Source organism: Mobula birostris, chromosome 12 (genome assembly GCF_030028105.1).
Source record: "Mobula birostris isolate sMobBir1 chromosome 12, sMobBir1.hap1, whole genome shotgun sequence".
Lineage (NCBI taxonomy): Eukaryota > Metazoa > Chordata > Chondrichthyes > Myliobatiformes > Myliobatidae > Mobula > Mobula birostris.
The window spans coordinates 59,893,148-59,911,975 of NC_092381.1; the positions used below are offsets into that span (position 1 = coordinate 59,893,148).

The window sequence follows — 18,828 nt, forward strand, 5'->3', positions numbered from 1 at the left end:
CTCTCTGTGATTCCCTGGTCTAATGGTTGCTGCTGAGGCATTCTCCCTTGTGAGCACAAGAGGTGTAACATATTTCTTCTACATCTCATCACCATCCAGTGCCCTAAGTAGCCCTTCCAGTAGCTCGTCCAGTGCCCTAAGTAACCCCTCCAGTGGGCACAGTGTTTTACATGCAAATTCCCCATTGTTATCTATTGCACCTTCACTTCCTCCACTGTGGCTGTCTGGATATTCCAGTTGCCAGCCTTTTAAATTCTCCTGCTCATTGTCACACCAACGTGTCTGTCCTGTGCCTCCTCCTCTGATAAGTTTGGGCTAAACGCAAACTGGAGGATTAGTTTTCTGCCCAGGTAGTTTACAACCTGGTGTCATGAACATTGTTTTCTCAAACTTCTGGTAACTGCTCTCTGTCTGTCCCTTTGCTCTCTCTTCCTGTTCTACCTGCATCATTCATCTTGTCTCTTCCCTCTCTATTTGCCCAACACTCTCACATTTCACCCACTGGTTCCTCACCTTATGCCCTCCCCCATCTATTCCATGCTCCAGCTTCCTCTGTCAGATTCCATCATATTCAGCTCTTTGTTTCTTCCACCTATTACTTCCCAGCTTCTTCCCTTCCTTATTCAACTGTCAGCCCCCACCCCTTCACCTGGATTCACCTAACACCTGTGAGCTGCTTCTTCACTTTTTTATGCTGGTTCTTTCCCTATATCTTTTAGGCCAGATGAAGAGTCTCAGCCCAAAACATTATCTGTTTACTTCCCTCCATAAATGCTGCCTGACCCACTGAGTTCCTACAGCAGTTTGTGTGTTGGTCCATCTATCATTCACCTGTCACCGGCTTCCAACTCCACCCAGTCATCTTACCCCCCCCCCCCCCTTCTCTGTCCACCCATCACCTTGGGTTCTCCTTCTCCTCTTTGTCTTGGCCATCTCAGCTCTCCATTCAGCCCTAATGCAGGGTTTTACCTGAAATATTGATAATCTTTTCCCTCCCCAGATGGTGCTCGATCCTCGGAGTGCGTCCAGCAGATTATTGTTCCAGATTCAAGCATCTGTAGTCTTTTGTTTCTGCATTGCATGCATGAGTATTGTATGACTGAGCATCTAACATTCTTATCGTGAGTCTGTCACAAAAAACATCAGAGACACCTTAGAACTATGGCAGCAAATGTTACTGAATAGCAATTACACTTTTTCCTTCCCACAAGGACGAGAATGAGGGTGAATTGGGAGATAGAGGGAGGTCCATTCAGGTCCTCGGTATTGGGCAGAGATCAGCTGACTCTAAATTGATGCATTCTGGGGTTGATGTAGTTTGATACCCCTTTGTGAAGTTTAAAGGATTGGGGACTTCAAACTACCAATGAGTTAGTGATTGTGAAGTTTGGAATTTCATAGAAGTTGGGGTCAAGGATGCTCGGCAGTTGTAAATAGGAATGTGCATGGCAGAGGGATAGAAGTGAGAATAGCAGACTTCCCACCTCTCCCGGAAGTTCTGGGAGTCTCCCGCATATTGATAGTGGCTCCCTGACACCTGGAAATTATATACAATATCCCGGAAATCAATTTTTTTTGAGAGGGAGAGGGAGAACGAGAGCGAGCATCCTGATTGGTCTCTCTTCGTGCTAAGAGTGGTCCCCAACCACTGGGCCATGAGGAACCCATATGATTTGGCGATATGAAATGATATGAGTCAGCTGCACCTTTCCTCATTCCTTGTCACACCCACTGTTGAACTTGAACGCACGAGGTTATTACGCACGCGAGGTCATTACCCACGCGTCTTCCATCTCAGCGCGGGAAGAAGATCAACTCCTCGAGCTTGCAAATGACGATGGGCTGAAAAGTATGTTTGACATAACATCTCTGCCGGCATTCTGGATCAAAGTCAAGGCTGAATATCCTGAGATAGCCACGAAAGCACTGAAAGCGTTGCTTCTATTTCCAACATCATATCTCTGCGAAGCAGGATTTTCTGCAATGAATGCAACGAAAACTAAATTGCAGAATAGACTGGACATAAGGAACCCCCTTCGAGTATCGCTGTCTCCCATCAGCCCTCAATGGGACCGTCTTGTTGCAGGGAAACAAGCCCAGGGCTCCCACTGATTCAGTGATATTGGTGTGTTGCAATGATTTTATACGTTCATTCGAGGAAAATATGCACTGTGTGTTTAATATCCAAACGTTACTTAAAATGTTATGATGCTATTGACTTATAGGTGACTTATAATTGATTTATCACTATATTCATGCGAGGAAAATATGTGCTGTGTGTTTAATTAGGGACACCAAGTACTTTGGATGAGAGCTGGGATCAGAGTCCTGACGAAGGGTCTCGGCCTGAAACGTCGACTGCACCTCTTCCTAGAGATGCTGCCTGGCCTGCTGCGTTCACCAGCAACTTTTATGTGTGTTGCTGTGTGTTTAATATTAAATTCGTTAGATAAACCCTTTTAGAAATGAAATTGAGTGTATTAGCCACCTATAAGTGACTTACAGTTGACTTATCACCTGTATCCCGATCGTCTGATTGTGATTAACACCACCACCACCATCCCCCACCCCCGAACGGTTGGCCGGTCCACAAGAATATTGTCAATATTAAACCAGTCCACAGTGCAAAAAAGGTTGGGGACCTCTGTGAGTAGACCTATCATTTTTTTCTGTGCGTGGGCTTTACAGTCGACCTCAAAAATAATGACAGTGTTGCTCGCTGCACTGTTTGCAACAGTGACTTTTCTATTGCCCGTGGTGGGTTAAAATGTAAAAGGCATGTTGAGGTGAGTTTAACAGGTGTCATTTGTTCATTAGCATAGCTAATGTTCTTTAAACTAGCTGGCTAGCTGCTAAGGAGCTACCCTTTTGATGTCCTACAATGATGAGGCCAAACTCCCTGTAGACTTGCTTAAAGTTGTAATAGATAATATAAGTACATATTTTAATATCACATTTTCTGCATATACCCAACTTGGTTTACAGATTAGACAAAGTCACTAAACAAAGTATTACATACACCCTTGGAGGTCGACTGGGGGGGGGGGGGCGAGAGATATGGGGTTGTGGGGGGCAGGGGTGCTACCTACCTGAATGAGTTTTTGCAGGGTGGGGTATCTGGAATAGTGAGTGGCTAGGGTCGTTAATTTGGACAGGTGTGAAGGAAAATACCCTAAATGATAGAATTGCTTTGTAAAAACTAGCTATCCTGGAAGTGCCAGCTGTTGCAGGGCATCATTGACTGATTTCTTAAGCAACAATCCAAATGGAGATTTCCATGGAGTTATGACATAATTTGAGGCACAACAAAACAGAAGTTGCTTCAAACATGCAAACTTGGCTCACACAAGATGCGCTTAGTTGAATTTCTGGAGTGATGGGAAAGGAGCTCAGAAATGTTCATTTTCATTTCTCAGTCTAAAGGGGGAGTTGTGGGGAATCAACCTTTCAGTTGTGTATCACTGGTATAAACTAAGTTTTATGACTGAATTTCTATATACTATTTACTAAAACTAGATTATTACACAAAATGGTGAAAGGAAATAGAACAGGGAGGCCAAAATTTTCTGTTAAAGTGAGAAATGGTGCAGAAACGATTCATGAAGGCATTGCTGGGATTTATGAAGAGAGGCTGGATAGGTTGATACCTTTTTCCCTAGAGAATAGGATGCTGAAGGGTGGCTTTACAGAGGTATATAAAATCAAGGGGTGTATACAAGTTGGAGGTCACTGTCTTTTTCCCAGAGTAGAGAAGTTTAAAACCAGAGGACATAGATTTAAGATGAGGAGAAAGTCTTAATAAGGGCTTATTTCACAGAAGGTGGTGGATATGTGGAACAAGCTACCAGAGGAAGCTGTAGAGTCGGATATAATTCAAATGTCTAAAAACAATTTAGACATCTACATGGATACAAAAAGTATAGCGGGATATGAGCCAAATGGAGGCAAATAGGGGACTAGCTTAGATAGAAATCTTGGTTGGCATAGACAAGTTGGGCTGCTGTACAACTGACTTTATGATTCTCTTAATTTTCCAAGCCTTTTCTGTTTTTAACCAATAGTCTTGTTTAGGTAAAATGAAGATGGTAAACTAATAGATATACAAGAATTATATTTATTTGGAATAGATATGTATGTAAAGTTGTTTAAGAATGATATTCGCTGCTGAGCTAAACCAACTGATCTTTATAAAATCTGGAAAGGTAGAATAATTGGGCTTTTGGATGGAACTTAATTCAATAATAGTAAGATGCAAGGTCCACTTTATAAGTAGATGAAATTACTTATCAAGTGCTGTTCTTCATTTGGAATCAAAGGTTATGGGGATAAGGCAGAAACTGGATACTGATTGTGGATGATCAGCCATGATCACAGTGAATGGCGGTGCTGGCTCGAAGGGCCGAATGGCCTACTCCTGCACCTATTGTCTATTGCCTATTCTGTCTTTTGGTCTCATTATTTTGTTCTTCATCTGTTTACCCCACCCAATATAATAAATCCTACTAAGGTCTTGGAATACGGGGTACAAAAACAGGAAGAAATCTAATATCGATTATGAGAATCAGGTTTATTATCACTGGCATGTACGTGAAATTTGTTAACTTAGCAGCAACAGTTCAATGCAATACATAATCTAGCAGAGAAATAATAATGATAAATAAAATAATAATAATAAATAAACAAGTAAACCAGTTACGTATATTGAATAGATTTTTAAAAATGTGAGCTAGTGTCCAAAGATCCAATCTCCATTTAGGAATCGAATGGCAGAGGGAAAGAAGCTGTTCCTGAATCGCTGAGTGTGTGCCTCCAGGCTTCTGTACCTCCTACCTGATGGTAACAGTAAGAGAAGGGCATGCCCTGGGTGCTGGAGGTCCTTAATACTTTTCTGAGACACCGCTCCCTAAAGATGTCCTGGGTACTTTGTAGGCTAGAACCTACAAAGAATACTTTATGGTTTAAATGAGTTCTTACCAAGAATGCTATTAATTATGCTCAAGTGATATTGATGTTTGTATCTCATTTCCAGATACTTGATGAGAATGGAAAAGATGTCACTCCTCGTCCTCTCATCCTCTTGGATCCCAATTTTACACAAACCAAGCAAAGTAAAGCTTTCTCCTCGCAAGAACTTTCATCTTCTGACTATGCCTTCAGTGGTACTGTTTACCAGACGGCAGCAAATGTTAGTTATGGTGGACCCTTTACCAGGTAACTCATTTTATCTTAAAACACATTTTATTGAAAACAGTGTTTTGGAATAAGTTGGCATCCTATCTGTACATTTCTGGAAACATGGGCTTCACTGTGTTGTCTTGACATGAATTAAGCTTTTTTGGTTGTTATTGCTTTTTGGGCCATTTTTTTTCCAAAATTGTTATGAAACTCCCAAAATTTGGCATGTATCATATGAGAAAAAAGAAGTGCATTCAAAAGAAGAGATAAATTTCAGATCAAATGGGCGGTACTTGCGTGCATTTCCTATGTATCAATAGACTGATAATAAGATGTATGTTGTTTTCTCTGTTATATACAGGTCTACTTTTGACAGTGGTAGTGTCTCCCGATCAAGTCGTACGATTTCAGATTCAATGGATGATATTGGTGACAATGGTGTTCAGCATGACGCTACGGGTGTACAATGTAATATTTGTTACCATATTGTTATAGCTTAACACTCTGTACAGATTTACAAATATATCAACATGTAAGTTCACAATAGAGATATAGCTAGGACAAATTTCTTTGCCAATATCAAGTTCATTAAGTCCCTTGCTACTGATTCAAAAAGTTTATTATTTTAGTTACTTAATTTGTTCCTGTATAGAGATGGAAATACACAAAGTTCTATAACCACATTTAATGTCACTGCAAATTTTGATTGATGGCTGTATTATCTGTTGCTATTTAAACTATCATTACTAATGGCGTATATTATTATTTATGGAAGCAGTTCAAAAGTTTTCACTCATGGTGCTTGAAGGGACTTAAAGCGGATTTTATATATTACTAATTATATTAATCGTGTCAGATCTTGTGTTCGGTATGATAGCTATTTATTACCTGAAGATTACTATTTAATCAAATAACTGTAGCTAAAGTGTTAGCAAGTGTTTTGAGTGAGAAAATTAAAAAAAAGATGAAATACTGGGGCAGACAATGTTCCCGTTTGATCCCTTGTTGCATCTATGTAAGTTTTCTGAAAAAGCAAGTTAATTTGTCACTTTTACTCTATCATTCCAAGATATTTTAACTGTTACTTTGCCATTTTCCTTTTTGAAGCTGTAATGGCTATGGAGGGGCATTTATTTTCCTAACATGATCTGTCTTGGAAAACTTATTCTAGCTGCTCCCTTTATTCTTTCGTTGAAAGTATTAAATTGATGTCCTTTAGTTATCGACCCATGGAAACTACTTTTCTCCCATCAAATAAAATATTTCATAATTTTAAGTTTAATAAAGCCTATCAACTTTAGATAATAATCCTGATTACTATTGTGCAGCCTTCATAAATGCTTATGATTTCAGATGACCAAATGTGGAGAGAGAACGTAAGAGAGCAACTGACAGATGATGACCTTAATAAGATTGTTGATGTGCACCTGACAACGACGGAAATGTATAACTTCCTGGAGCTTCCAGCTGAAATGATTTCAGTGGATTCAAAGGAAGCAGAAGCTGTCATGTAAGTGTTTTTAATAAGGTCATAAGTCCATAAGATTTAAACGTCCATAAGAATTAGGCATTCAGCTCATGAAGTCTGCTCTGCCATTGCATCATGGCTGATTTATTATTTCTTTCAACCCCATTTCCTGCTTTCTCTCTGTAACCTTTTTTGCCCTTACTAATCAAGAACCTATCAATCTCTGCTTTAAATATACCCACTGACTTGGTCTCCGCAGCTGTCTCTAGCGATAAATTTCACAGATTCACTGTCCTCTAGCTGAAGATGTTCCTCCTCATTTCTGTTCTGAGTGGACATCCCTGTTTTCTGAGGCTGTGCCCTCTGGTCCTAGACTCCCTCCCACTATAGGAAACATCCTCTACACACCTACTCTGTCTAGGCCTTTCGATTTTTGATAGGCTTCAATAAGATCCTCCCTCATTCTTCTAAACTCTAGCAAGTACAAGCCCAGAGCCATCAAACACTTTCATATGTGAACCCTTTCATTTCTGGGATCATTCTCGTGAACCTCCTCTGAACCCTCTCCAATGCAAGCGCATCCTTCCTTGGGTAAGTAGCCTAAAATTGTTCAAAATACTGCAAGTGCTGTCAGACAAATGCCTTATAAAGCCTGAGCTTTATCATAAATTTCCACCAATGAATTAAGTAATCTACCATTTGTATAGCTTGGCTTATTCCATTGGAATCAGTTTTACTAAGTAGTTTGGTTGCTGTCTATTTTGCCGAGCAATCCAGAGTTTATGAAATATTGCCCGTGTAGCTCTATGGTTGGTCTGATCTCTTTTTATATGTATTCAGACCACCTTAGACCATACAACAGTGTAGCATTGGACAGGCCAATTGGCCCATGTGCTGATCTTGATATCAATTTATCCTCAATATCATATTCCTGTGTATCATCGATATCCCCCCATTCTCTTCGTATTCATGTTCCTTTCTAAATTTTATTAGGGCACCATATGATGCTAGTGATGGTATCCTGTTCTGTTTTGCTCTTGCAATTACATATGCTACCAGCAGCATTTTGCTACTGCTTTGCCAAAGTCTGTGCTCCTAGTCTCCACATTTTCCACTAGAATTGCCAACAGTAAGGTATAGTTTGTGGGTGGGACCACAAGTTCCACTGTAAAACAGAAGATCCCTCAGCAGCACAAAGCTACTTACCAAATAACAACGGGCTGATATGAAATATCGAACTAATGGGGGAATGAACTAGATGCAATTGCTTTGAGAGTCACTGAAGACTCAACAGGCTAAATGGAGCCCTAGATCCTAAGACAATATGAAAAAAATGTAATCATGAGAATCTTAAAGGGCAAATATTTCCCATTTTCCTAAGTCAGGACACTGGACACATTTTCTCCATGTTTGCTGTCAAAAACTGCTGTCCTTTGTGCATCAGATTTATATTATAAACTTGCATACGGACATATCAATTAGGAGCAGGTGTAGGCCTCTTGCCCCTCGACTATGCTCCATTGACAAATTCAATCATGGCTGACCTGATTGAAACCAAAGCTCTTGTTCATTCATGTCCATCTGCAGTAACCTTATTTCATCTCCTTATTTATCAATAATTTATTACGTCTGCCTTAAAACATTATTCAAAGACCTTGCTCTCTTTTGAGGAAGACAGTTCCAAAACCTTATGAATCTAAGGGTGAAACAGAAATCACCTTGTTTCAAGTTACCTGTTCATTGACAATATTAGTAGAAGTGACCATCACACTGTTCAGTTTTCACACTAAGTACTTTAATGTGGCACAACAAGCATGTTAAATGTAATAAAATATGAACAGGTCTGGCAGTTTAAAACATCCATGACCTGCTGGAGACCAATAGTAGCAGAAAAAAATATACATCACCACAATCTATAATCTCATAATATTATTACTGTCCCCAGAGGATTACCTCTAGTTTAGTGAAGAATGCAGAAGTGCAGATATTACAGGAGCAGCTCTAGTAATATCTATCAGTGATGAAGTGCCAGGTTGGTTGAACTGCAAGACAGAACCATTACATGCTAGGCGACAAAGGCACCATTGTGGCGGCCCACACACGCGTGACTCGAACCGCCATTGGGAGCCATGGGCAGACACGCGGTAGCGCGTTTGGAACTACCTGCTCGCGGACCTTCTGGGGACAGTCTGATGTCACGTCTGCCCCGCGGGTTGCAGGGGCCCATGGGAGGGGAGATTTAAGTGCGCGATTTTGAATCAGTAAAGGCATTCTGCGTTCAGCTCTCTCTACCTCCATGTGTTTCTTTAGTAGCGCGTTTGCAAGCGACTACATTGGTGACCCCAACGTTTCAGACGACATCTGAAGCCGGCGACTCAGCAACCAGCCATGAGTTCGAGCAACTCACACAGCGCGGTCTCTCTGAAGCTCCCGACTTTCTTGGCCACTCAGCCCCACGTTTGGTTCGAGCAGGCCTGGGCAACCGCACGCCATCTGAGCTCATGAATGATATGCTGGCACTCATGGATGGCCATAAGCCATGCCTTTTATTTGAACAGTTGTTCCTCAAGCAAATGCCAGAGGACATTCGCCTCCTCCTCGCGAGTGAGGATTTCAGCGACCCACGCAGGGTCGCGGCTAAAGCAGACGTCCTTTGGCAGAGCAAGCAACGTGGAGCAGCCTCCATTGGCCCAGCCACGATCACGCGCCCCAAAGCCCAGGTCCCGCAACTGAAGCCGTCGAGACCCACTGGGGAAAGAGGACGAAAGTTCGGAACAATGGTGTTTCTATCACTAAAGATGGGGCTCAGGCGTGCGCCGCTGCCATCCACCATGTGCTTTTCTGGGAAGCGCCGGGGCCAACCGTCACTAATGGCTATGACGGCTGGCCACCGAGACAGCCTCCTGTACCTCTGGCAGCGCTTCCTAGTAGACACGGGCCAATATCAGCGTACTCCCTCCCTCGAACATGGACACTCGTAACGCGGTCATAGGCCCCGAACTCACTGCTGCAAATGCCACCAGTATTCGGACGTACGGCCCGCGAACTATCTCACTGCATTTCGGGTCCAGCCATTTCACTTGGACTTTCACGTTGGCAGTGGTGTCACAGCCACTACTAGGGGCAGATTTCCTACGAGCCAACTGCCTCCTGGTCGACCTAAAAGGCCGGCGTCTGGTCCACGCCGAGACGTTCCAGACTTTCCAGCTCGGAGAAGCCAAGCTACTGGCCCTCCACCTGGGTTCCGTGACCCTCTCGGGTAACGGATTCACAAGGATGTTGGCGGAATTCACCTCCATAGTCACCCTGCAGTTCTCCACAGCTGACCCCAAGCACGGCGTGCAGCACCACATCCCCACGCAAGGACCGCCGCTACATGCCCGAGCTCACAGACTCCCACCTGACAAGCTCCACCTCGCCAAGGAGGAGTTCTGTAAAATGGAAGGGATGGGAATCGTACGCCGCTCAGACAGCCCATGGGCATCCCCGCTGCACACGGTGTCCAAGTCCGCAGGAGGATGGAGGCCCTGCGGAGACTACAGAAGGCTCAACGATGCCACAACCGCCGACAGGTACCCGGTACCCCACATCCAGGACTTCACGGCGAACCTGCACGGAGCGACCATCTTCTCAAAAATCGACCTGGTCAGGAGATACCGTCAGATTCCAGTGCACCCCGGCGACGTGCCCAAGACAGCCATCATCACCCTGTTCGGCTTGTTCGAATTCCTGAGGAAGTCTCTCGGTCTCAAGAATGCAGCCCAAACTTTCCAAAGGCTCATGGACTCAGTGGGACGCAGCCTGGATTTCATTTTCATTTACTTGGATGATATCCTGGTGGCCAGCAGTTCGCACCAAGAGCACGTGGCACATTTGCGCCAGCTCTGCCAACGCCTGAGCGACCATGGACTGGCAATCAATCCGGCGAAGTGCCAGTTCGGGCTGATGGAGATCGACTTCTTGGGCCACAGAGTCAACCGACATGGCGCAATTCCCCTACCGGACAAGGTCCAGGCCATCTGCCAGTTCCCCAAGCCCAGCATGGTCAAGGGTCTGCAGGAGTTCGTAGGGATGGTCAACTTTTATCATCGGTTCGTGCCGACGGTGGCACGCATCATGAGACCCTTGTTCAGCCTGATGGCCGGCGAGGCCAAAGAAGTGGCATGGGATGCGGAGTCCATGGAGGCGTTCGAGCAAGCCAAGGAGGCGCTGGCAACGGTGGCCCGCCTAGTGCACCCAAGAGTCGATGTACCCACGGCACTCACAGTCGATGCTTCCGAGACGGCATTCGGCGGAGTCCTGGAGCAGCTTGTCGAGGACCAGTGGCGACCACCCGCTTTCTTCAGCCGGCACCTACGGCCACCAGAGGGGAAGTACAGCGCTTCCGACAGAGAGTTGCTAGCGCTCTACCTGGCTGTCCGGCATTTCCGGTACTTCCTTGAGGGAAGGGAGTTCACCTTGTATACGGACCACAAGCCCCTCACCTTCGCACTGGCCAAGGTATCGGACCCATGGTCAGCTCGGCAGCAGAGGCACCTGTCCTTTATTTCAGAATTCACCACGGACGTCCGCCACATCGCAGGGAAGATCAACACCGTCGCCGACACACTGTCTCGCCCCTGCCTCCACTCAGTAGGCATATCGTCCTCAGGAACAGACTACGCAGCACTGGCAGAAGCACAATGGTCGGACACCGAGATCCCAGCTTACCACACCACCGTTTCGGGGCTCCAGTTGGAGGACGTCTCCATCGGCCGGGCAGCGGATCGACTGCTGTGCGACGTGATACCGGCAAACCCCGACCCATGGTACCAGCAGCATGGAGGCGCCGGGTGGTCGACAGGCTGCACAACCTGACCCACCCGTCCATCCGGCGTCCATCAAGGTGGTAACGGACAGATTCGTCTGGCACGGTTTGCGCAAACAGGTCGGACACTGGGCCAGGACCTGCGTACACTGCCAGACCGCCGAAGTCCAGCGTGAAGGCTCCCCTCCAGCAGTTCCAGCTGACGCACAGGAGGTTCCCACACATCCACGTGGACATCGTCGGCCCCCTGCCAGTCTCCCGGGGCACCAGGTATATCTTTACCATGGTAGACAGGTTCACCAGATGGCCGGAAGCCGTACTGCTCGCAGACACGTCCACTGAGTCCTGTGCCAGGACGCTCATTGCAAACTGGATCGCCAGGTTCGGCCTCCCAACAGACATCACCTCCGACAGAGGGGCGCAGTTCACGTCGGGTTTGTGGACAGCACTGGCGCAGCTCCTGGGCACCCAGCTACATCACACCACAGTGTACCATCCCCAGTCCAACTGTTTGGTAGAGCGATTCCACCGGCATCTCAAGTCGGCCCTGATGGCACGCCTCAGGGGCCCCAACTGGACAGATGAGTTTCCCTGGGTCCTACTGGGCATCTGCACAGCCCCCAAGGAGGACCTGGACACCTCGGTGGAATTGGTCTATGGCGCCCCCCCGACAGTCTCAGGCGAGTTCGTACCAGAGGCCCGAGGTTTGGAAGAAACTCCAGCAGTGGTGCTAACGAGGCTGCGGGACAAGGTAGGGACCCTGGCACCGGTCCCGACCTCCAGGCATGGTCCCACACCATCCTTCACCCCTAAAGACCTCCGAGACTGTGAGTATGTTTTTATTCGCAGGGGCATGCACAGGTCACCTCTGCAGCGGCCGTATGAGGGACCCTTCAAGGTGATCCGGCACAACGGAACCACGTGTGTCATGGAGGTGGGTGGCCGGGAAGAGACTTTTACAGTGGACCGCCTCAAACCGGCGCACTTGGACATTGAGCAACCATTGAGGGTACCCGCACCGCGCCGGCAAGGCCGGCCACACAGACGGGGGGTTCCACTCCCCCGATGGATGTTTCTTGGAGGGTTGGTGTGGCGGCCCGCACACGCGGGACTCGAACTGCCATCGGGAGCCATGGGCAGACATGCGGTAGCGCGTTTGGAACTACCCGCTCGGGGCAGACCTTCCGGGGACAGTCTGACGTCACGTCCGCCCCGTGGGTCACAGGGGCCCATGGGAGGGGAGATTTAAGCGCGCGATTTTGAATCAGTAAAGGCATTCTGCGTTCAGCTCTCTCTGCCTCCATGTGTTTCTTTAGTAGCTCGTTTGTGCGCGACTACACCATGCATAGGTACAGCTAAGCTATCCTATAGCCAACAGATCATATTAAAACATTGTTATGCATTGATGTCCAAATCCTCAATACAAATAAATACAATTAAAAAGTTACAATGACAGACCATCTCATTGCAGCTGATGGTCCAAATGGAGTATCTGTAGAGAAACATGCCTCAGCAGAAATTAATTGCAAAAGCCGCCTTAAATTTTAATATGCTCATAGAAACTTCACTGCTGCAGAAGTCAGTTGCCATTCAAATTCATCTGGTTCCCTCTTGACCAATCTACATGGCACTATTCCTCGTTTTTTCCTCCCATGACCCAGAAAACTATCTTCCCTTAACTGTCTATCCAATTGCTTTTTAAGGCCCTTAATTCAGGATGTTGAGCAATAATACAGCCCCATTATGCAGTAAGATTATGGCAGATCCAGTGTTGGCCTTAACATCACCTTTCCACTGTTTGCCCAGAATGCCTTTGATCCTTTGTAGTTTTAATGTTGGTCAGTCCCTACCATGATTCTGTTCAGTAACTCCATCTTCAAAACTCTGAGGCACAGAATTTATGACCCTCACAGAAGAGAAGCTGGTAATCGTAAAATTCTACTTTCAGGAGAAAATGGGTAAAGTTGTAGCTGATGTCTCTCTTTATTCCTCTTTTTTTTCCATTTCATCACTGCTCCTCACAACATTTCAAAGTAAAATTTATTATCAGAGTACATACATGTCATCACATACAACCCTGAGATCCTGTCTCAAACTGGATCCCACCATCAAGCTTGTCTTTCCCTGGCCCCCACTTTCTGCTTTCTGCAGGGATCACTCCCGACCCGACTCCCTTGTCCATTCATCCCTCCCCACTGATCTCCCTCCTGACACTTATCCTTGTAAGCGGAACAAGTGCTACACCTGCCCCTACACCTCCTCCCTCACTACCATTCAGGGCCCCAAACAGTCCTTCCAGATGAGGCAACACTTCGCCTGTGAGACTGTTGGGGCCATATACTATGTCTGGTGCTTCTGGTGTGGGTCCTGTATGTCGGTGAGGCCCGACATAGATTGGGGGACCACTTCACTGAACACCTATGCTCTGTCTGCCAGAAGAAGAGGGGTCTCCCAGTGGTCACCCACTTTAGTTCCATTTCCAATTCCTGTTCTGATGTGTCTATCCATGGCCTCCTCTACTGTCGCAATTAGGCCACACTCAGTTTGGAGGAACAACACCTTGTATTTCGTCTGGGTAGCCTCCAGCCTGATGGCATGAACATCGATTTCTCAAACTTCCGGTAATGTTGCCCCTCCTTCACCATTCTCCATCCTCTTTTTGTTCTCTCACCTTATCTCTTTGCCTGCTCATTGCCTCCCTCTGGTGCTCCTCCCCCCTTTTCTTTCTTTCTTCCATGGCCTGCTGTCCTCTCCTATTAGACTCCCCATTCTCCAGCCCTGTATCTTTTTTACCAATCAACTTCCCATCTCTTTACTTCATCCCTCCCTTCTCGGTTTCACCCATCACCTTGTGTTTTTCTCTCTCCCCTCTTCCCACCATTTAAATCTACTCATCTTTTTTTTCTCTCCAGTCCTGCCAAAAGGTCTCGGCCCGAAAGATCGACTGTACTTTTTTCTATAGATGCTGTCTGGCCTGCTGAGTGCCTCCAGTATTTTGTCTGTGCTGCTTTGATTTCCAGCAACTGCAGATTTTCTCTTGACTCTGATTCTTTATCTCTGGGCATACTTAACAGTAAATAAACAGGGTCAATGGACAACAGACTCTGCAAATACAAACGTATAAATAAATAGCAATAAGTAACAAGATAAGAAGTCCTAAAAGTGAGACCATGGGTTGTGGGAACACCGGAAGCAGAATGAGTGTGATTATCCCCTTTTGTTGCAAAAGTTAATGCAAACTTTGGCACTCTTTTAATTTTAAGGAAAAGAAATGCATTATATATTGAAATCTGCAAAGAGCGAGTTGGCAATGATCGCTACATTGAAAGGATGGCACAAACATTCACTGGAGCACAAAAAGCTAAAGATGTTCAGTGTGACAAAATTAACACCAAAGAGAAAGGTAAATTAAAACAAACTAGCCATTTTCACTTAAAACTCTAGTTAAAATATTTTGTTGCTTGATGCAGGATACCTCCAAATTTGAAGAACATAAAAAATGATATGAATTAAGCCAGACTTCTGTTTTGAAACTGTACTAAACAAGGAAAAAATATAAAGGTGTTTGGTAACTTTTATATTGTGGGATAGTGTAGATGATTTTGAATCTTCAGCATAGTTTACATCTCTCCTAATTTTAGATACAATTAAAAATTCAGAGAATATGAAAACTGGATACTGATTTTCCCTAATGAATATTATACTGTCTTGTAAATTCAAAATTGTTTCTACTTGAATTGACTTTTTGAAGGAGAGACCATGAGGAGGGGATGTTCATCTGACAATGTATTAAGAACTGTGGACACTTATCAATGTTAGCTAGGCCCTCAAAGTTCTAATAATATGGTGGGGAGATGGGATACTCTGTTACAGGTAAGCACGTTCACTGGTTTAGTGAGTGAGACAGAAGACACTGATTACAGATGAGTGCATTAACCATTTATTTACAAACAGTAAAACATTCAACCAAACATTTGATTCAAACAAGTACTTGCCTAAGCCACCCCAAGTTGCGTAAACTACAACACTAAACATTCGGTAACACTCAAACTCAACAGGCATTTCATTAAGTCTTACAAGTTACACAACTAAACATTCAATAGATATTTATCTAAGTGTGTGTGTGGGCCCTCCTATATTTGCAGCATACTTTCCCAATGATTTTTCAGCACTGCTTGCGGCCTCAGTGTGAAGAGGAGTCCTCGGAGATGAAAGAAAGCCAGTGAGTCTCTTGCACGTGCTATTCTTATACCCCTGAAGCGCCCAGAACCGGGCACTGGTGCTATTGTGCACAAGGCAATCACCAGGAAAGAGCTGCTGCATCCCGACAATTAGCAATGTGGAAGTGGTTTTCGATTGACAAGTAAACCAGCACTACACATCACAAGCAGAATATTCACCCCTATCATATAGGTAACAATAAAAAAAAACTGGACTGCCCACGAAGTAGATTTTGGGCGCTTGCACAATGCAAATAAGGAATTTGGAACCTGTATGATTCTGTGATTGCAAGATTTACTTGCATGGCTGAACATAAGAATGTTAGGTCTATGTGGATGTATAAATGCCCTTAGAGTGAATGTTTGAGACATAATTGACAGCAGTTTATTAACATATAAAACAATAAACAATATTCAAATATTCTGCAGGTTGTAACTTTTAGAAGTGATGTGTTGCTTAAGCAGGAGCCAGTGTAAGTTAATAGGCACAAGACTGAAAGATCAATGAAATTTGCTGTGGGTTAGCGCATAGACAAAAACTGTGGATAACTTCAAATTTATACAGATCATCTCAAACTCACTGTTTTGGAGAAAGAAACAAAATTAATGTTATAGATCCATGAACCATTTTTAAAAATTGAAACATTTCTCGCCAAATGCGGCCTGACATGCTGAATACACCTCAAGTTCAGCTTTCCAGAATCTGCATCATTTTGCTTTTTAGTATCCATTTATCTAAATTAGAGGGCAGTGAGGAGGAATAGTAAATCTAGAAGAAATTATATTCTGAAACACTGTCCAGTTATGTCAATTCATGAAGAATTTTGCTGTTGCTGACTAGCAAATGTTTAAGAGAAAAAGAAAACATAAATTCAAAATTAGTATAATTGTGGTTATAATATGTATCCTAATCAATGCAAAGGTGGAACCTCTACCGCAGTATGTTAGACTCGTGTTTCTTGCTTCTGGATAATTAAGCTAGAAATTACTATAAGAACTCAAATATGGATGCCATGAAAAACATTGTGAAGTGCACTTTACAAGTTAATTCCTCTTTTGTGACACCAAGCTATAAAATTGATGAAAAGGAATATTCAAAATTGTAAGATTGACCTTTTAAATTTTACTATGGAAAGCCATGAATAACAAAAATGTAACCTTGGCAGATTCTAAGCACATATCTTGTGAATTTTGGATGACCTGTGTAAATTTAAAGCTATCCAAAACTTGTTTTTGTTCTAAACTCCACCAAGTCCCATTCAGTTTTCAGTCTTGTGCTTACTGCTACAATAGGATCTGCTTAAGCAACACCTAAAAAAAATTAACACCCATTTTAATTCCTATTGTTTGCACTTTCCTATATCTACTTAGTTTCAGCAGTCCTACAACTCCTGACATATTTACACTTTTAATTCTGTACCTTCAGCTGCCAAATTCCTAAATGCTAGAATTCCTGCTTTATCTCTCCACTACTTATTCCTCCATTAAAGTGCTTCTTAAATCCTACCTCCTTGACTAAGCTTTTGGTTATCTACTCTAATATCCCCTTCTGTGACTTGGCAATAATTTTTGTGATTTTTTTTTTCGCTATTTCAAATATACTCCATAAATGGAAATGGTTATACTAAAGTTTAAGATCATTCTTAACCGTTACATTTAGTAACTTTGGTTATGCAATTGCATGATGAGGCAGTACAGTGATTCACACGTTGCCTACTTGTACACATATTCTTAACAACTTCCTGAGAAAGGGAAAGTTGTTAACTTAATTCTGTATTCTCAGCTAGATTACTTTTTGTAAGATCTTGAGGATCTGCAGTGTTTTGCATGCAATATAGTAATAAATCCTCTCTAGCATTAAGTGCTAGAGGTTTGTAGAGAAAAGAGTAAAGGTTAGTTGAGAACTTATGAGACTCTCAGGCTGAACATGGAGGATGTTTCCTCTATAGGACCAGAGGGCACAGCTTCAGACTAGCAGGGTGTCCATTTAGAACAGAGATGAAGAGGAATTTCTTTGGCCAGAGGGTAGTGAATCTGTGGAGTTCAATGCCTCAGGCAATTGCGGAGGCAAAGTCACTGAGTATACTTAAAGTGGAGGTTGATAGGTTTTTGATTAGTCAAGACATCAAAGGTTATGGGGAGATGTCAGAAGAATAGGGTTGAGAGCAATAATGTAGGATCATAAGACATAGGAGCAGAATTAGGCCATTCATCCCACTGAGTCTGCTCCACCATTCCATCATGACTGATCCTGGATCTACTCAACCCCATACACCTGCCTTCACGCCATATCCTTTGATACCCTGACTGATCAGGAAACTTTTACCTTAAATATACACATGGACTCCACTGCAGTCTATGGCAAAGCATTCACAGATTTATAACTCTCTGGCTAAAAAAAACTCCTCCTTACTTCTGTTCTAAAGGGTCACCCCTCAATTTTGAGGCTGTGCCCTCTAGTTCTGGACACCCCCACCATAGGAAACATCCTCTCCACATCCACCCTATCTAGTCATTTCAACATTCGGTAGGTTTCAATGAGATTCCCCCGCATTCTTCTAAATTCCAGTGAGTACAGGCTCAAGGCTGCCAATCGCTCCTCATATGTTAACCCCTTCATCGTAGGAATCATCCTCGTGAACCTCCTCTGGACTCTTTATAATGACAACACATCTTTTCTGAGATATGGGGCCTAAAACTGTTGACATTACTCCAAGTGCAGCCTGACTAGTGTCTTATAAAGGCTCAGCATTATCTTCTTGCTTTTATATTCTATTCCCCTTGAAATAAATGCCAACATTGCATTTGCCTCCTTTACCACAGAGACTCAACCTGTAAATTAATCTTTTGGGAGTCTTGCATGAGGACTCCTAAGTCCCTTTGCATCTCTGATGTTTGAACCTTCTCCCCATTTAGATAATAGTCCACACTATTGTTCCTTTTACCAAAATGTATTATACATTTCCCAACACTGCATTCCATCTGCCACGTTTTTGCCCTTTCTTCTAATTTGTCTGTCTTGCTGCAATTGCATTGCTTCCTCAGCACTACCTACCCCTGCACCTATCTTCATATCATCTGCAAACTTTGCCACAAAGCTATCAATTCCATTATCCAAATCATCGACAAACAATGTGAAAAGCACCAGTCCTAATACT

General features: G+C 44.0%; 1 protein-coding gene across 2 annotated transcripts in view; it reads left to right on the top strand.

Moving 5' to 3' along the window:
* The window catches only part of dnai4 (dynein axonemal intermediate chain 4), a 99,218-nt gene that overhangs the window by 28,996 nt on the left and 51,394 nt on the right, over positions 1-18,828 (top strand). For both annotated transcript variants that reach the window (XM_072274693.1, XM_072274694.1), the window contains 4 exons: positions 5,030-5,211; positions 5,537-5,643; positions 6,529-6,685; positions 14,714-14,853. In XM_072274693.1, coding sequence (XP_072130794.1) covers positions 5,030-5,211; positions 5,537-5,643; positions 6,529-6,685; positions 14,714-14,853 — 586 coding nt within the window. The remainder of the gene's footprint in view (positions 1-5,029; positions 5,212-5,536; positions 5,644-6,528; positions 6,686-14,713; positions 14,854-18,828) is intronic.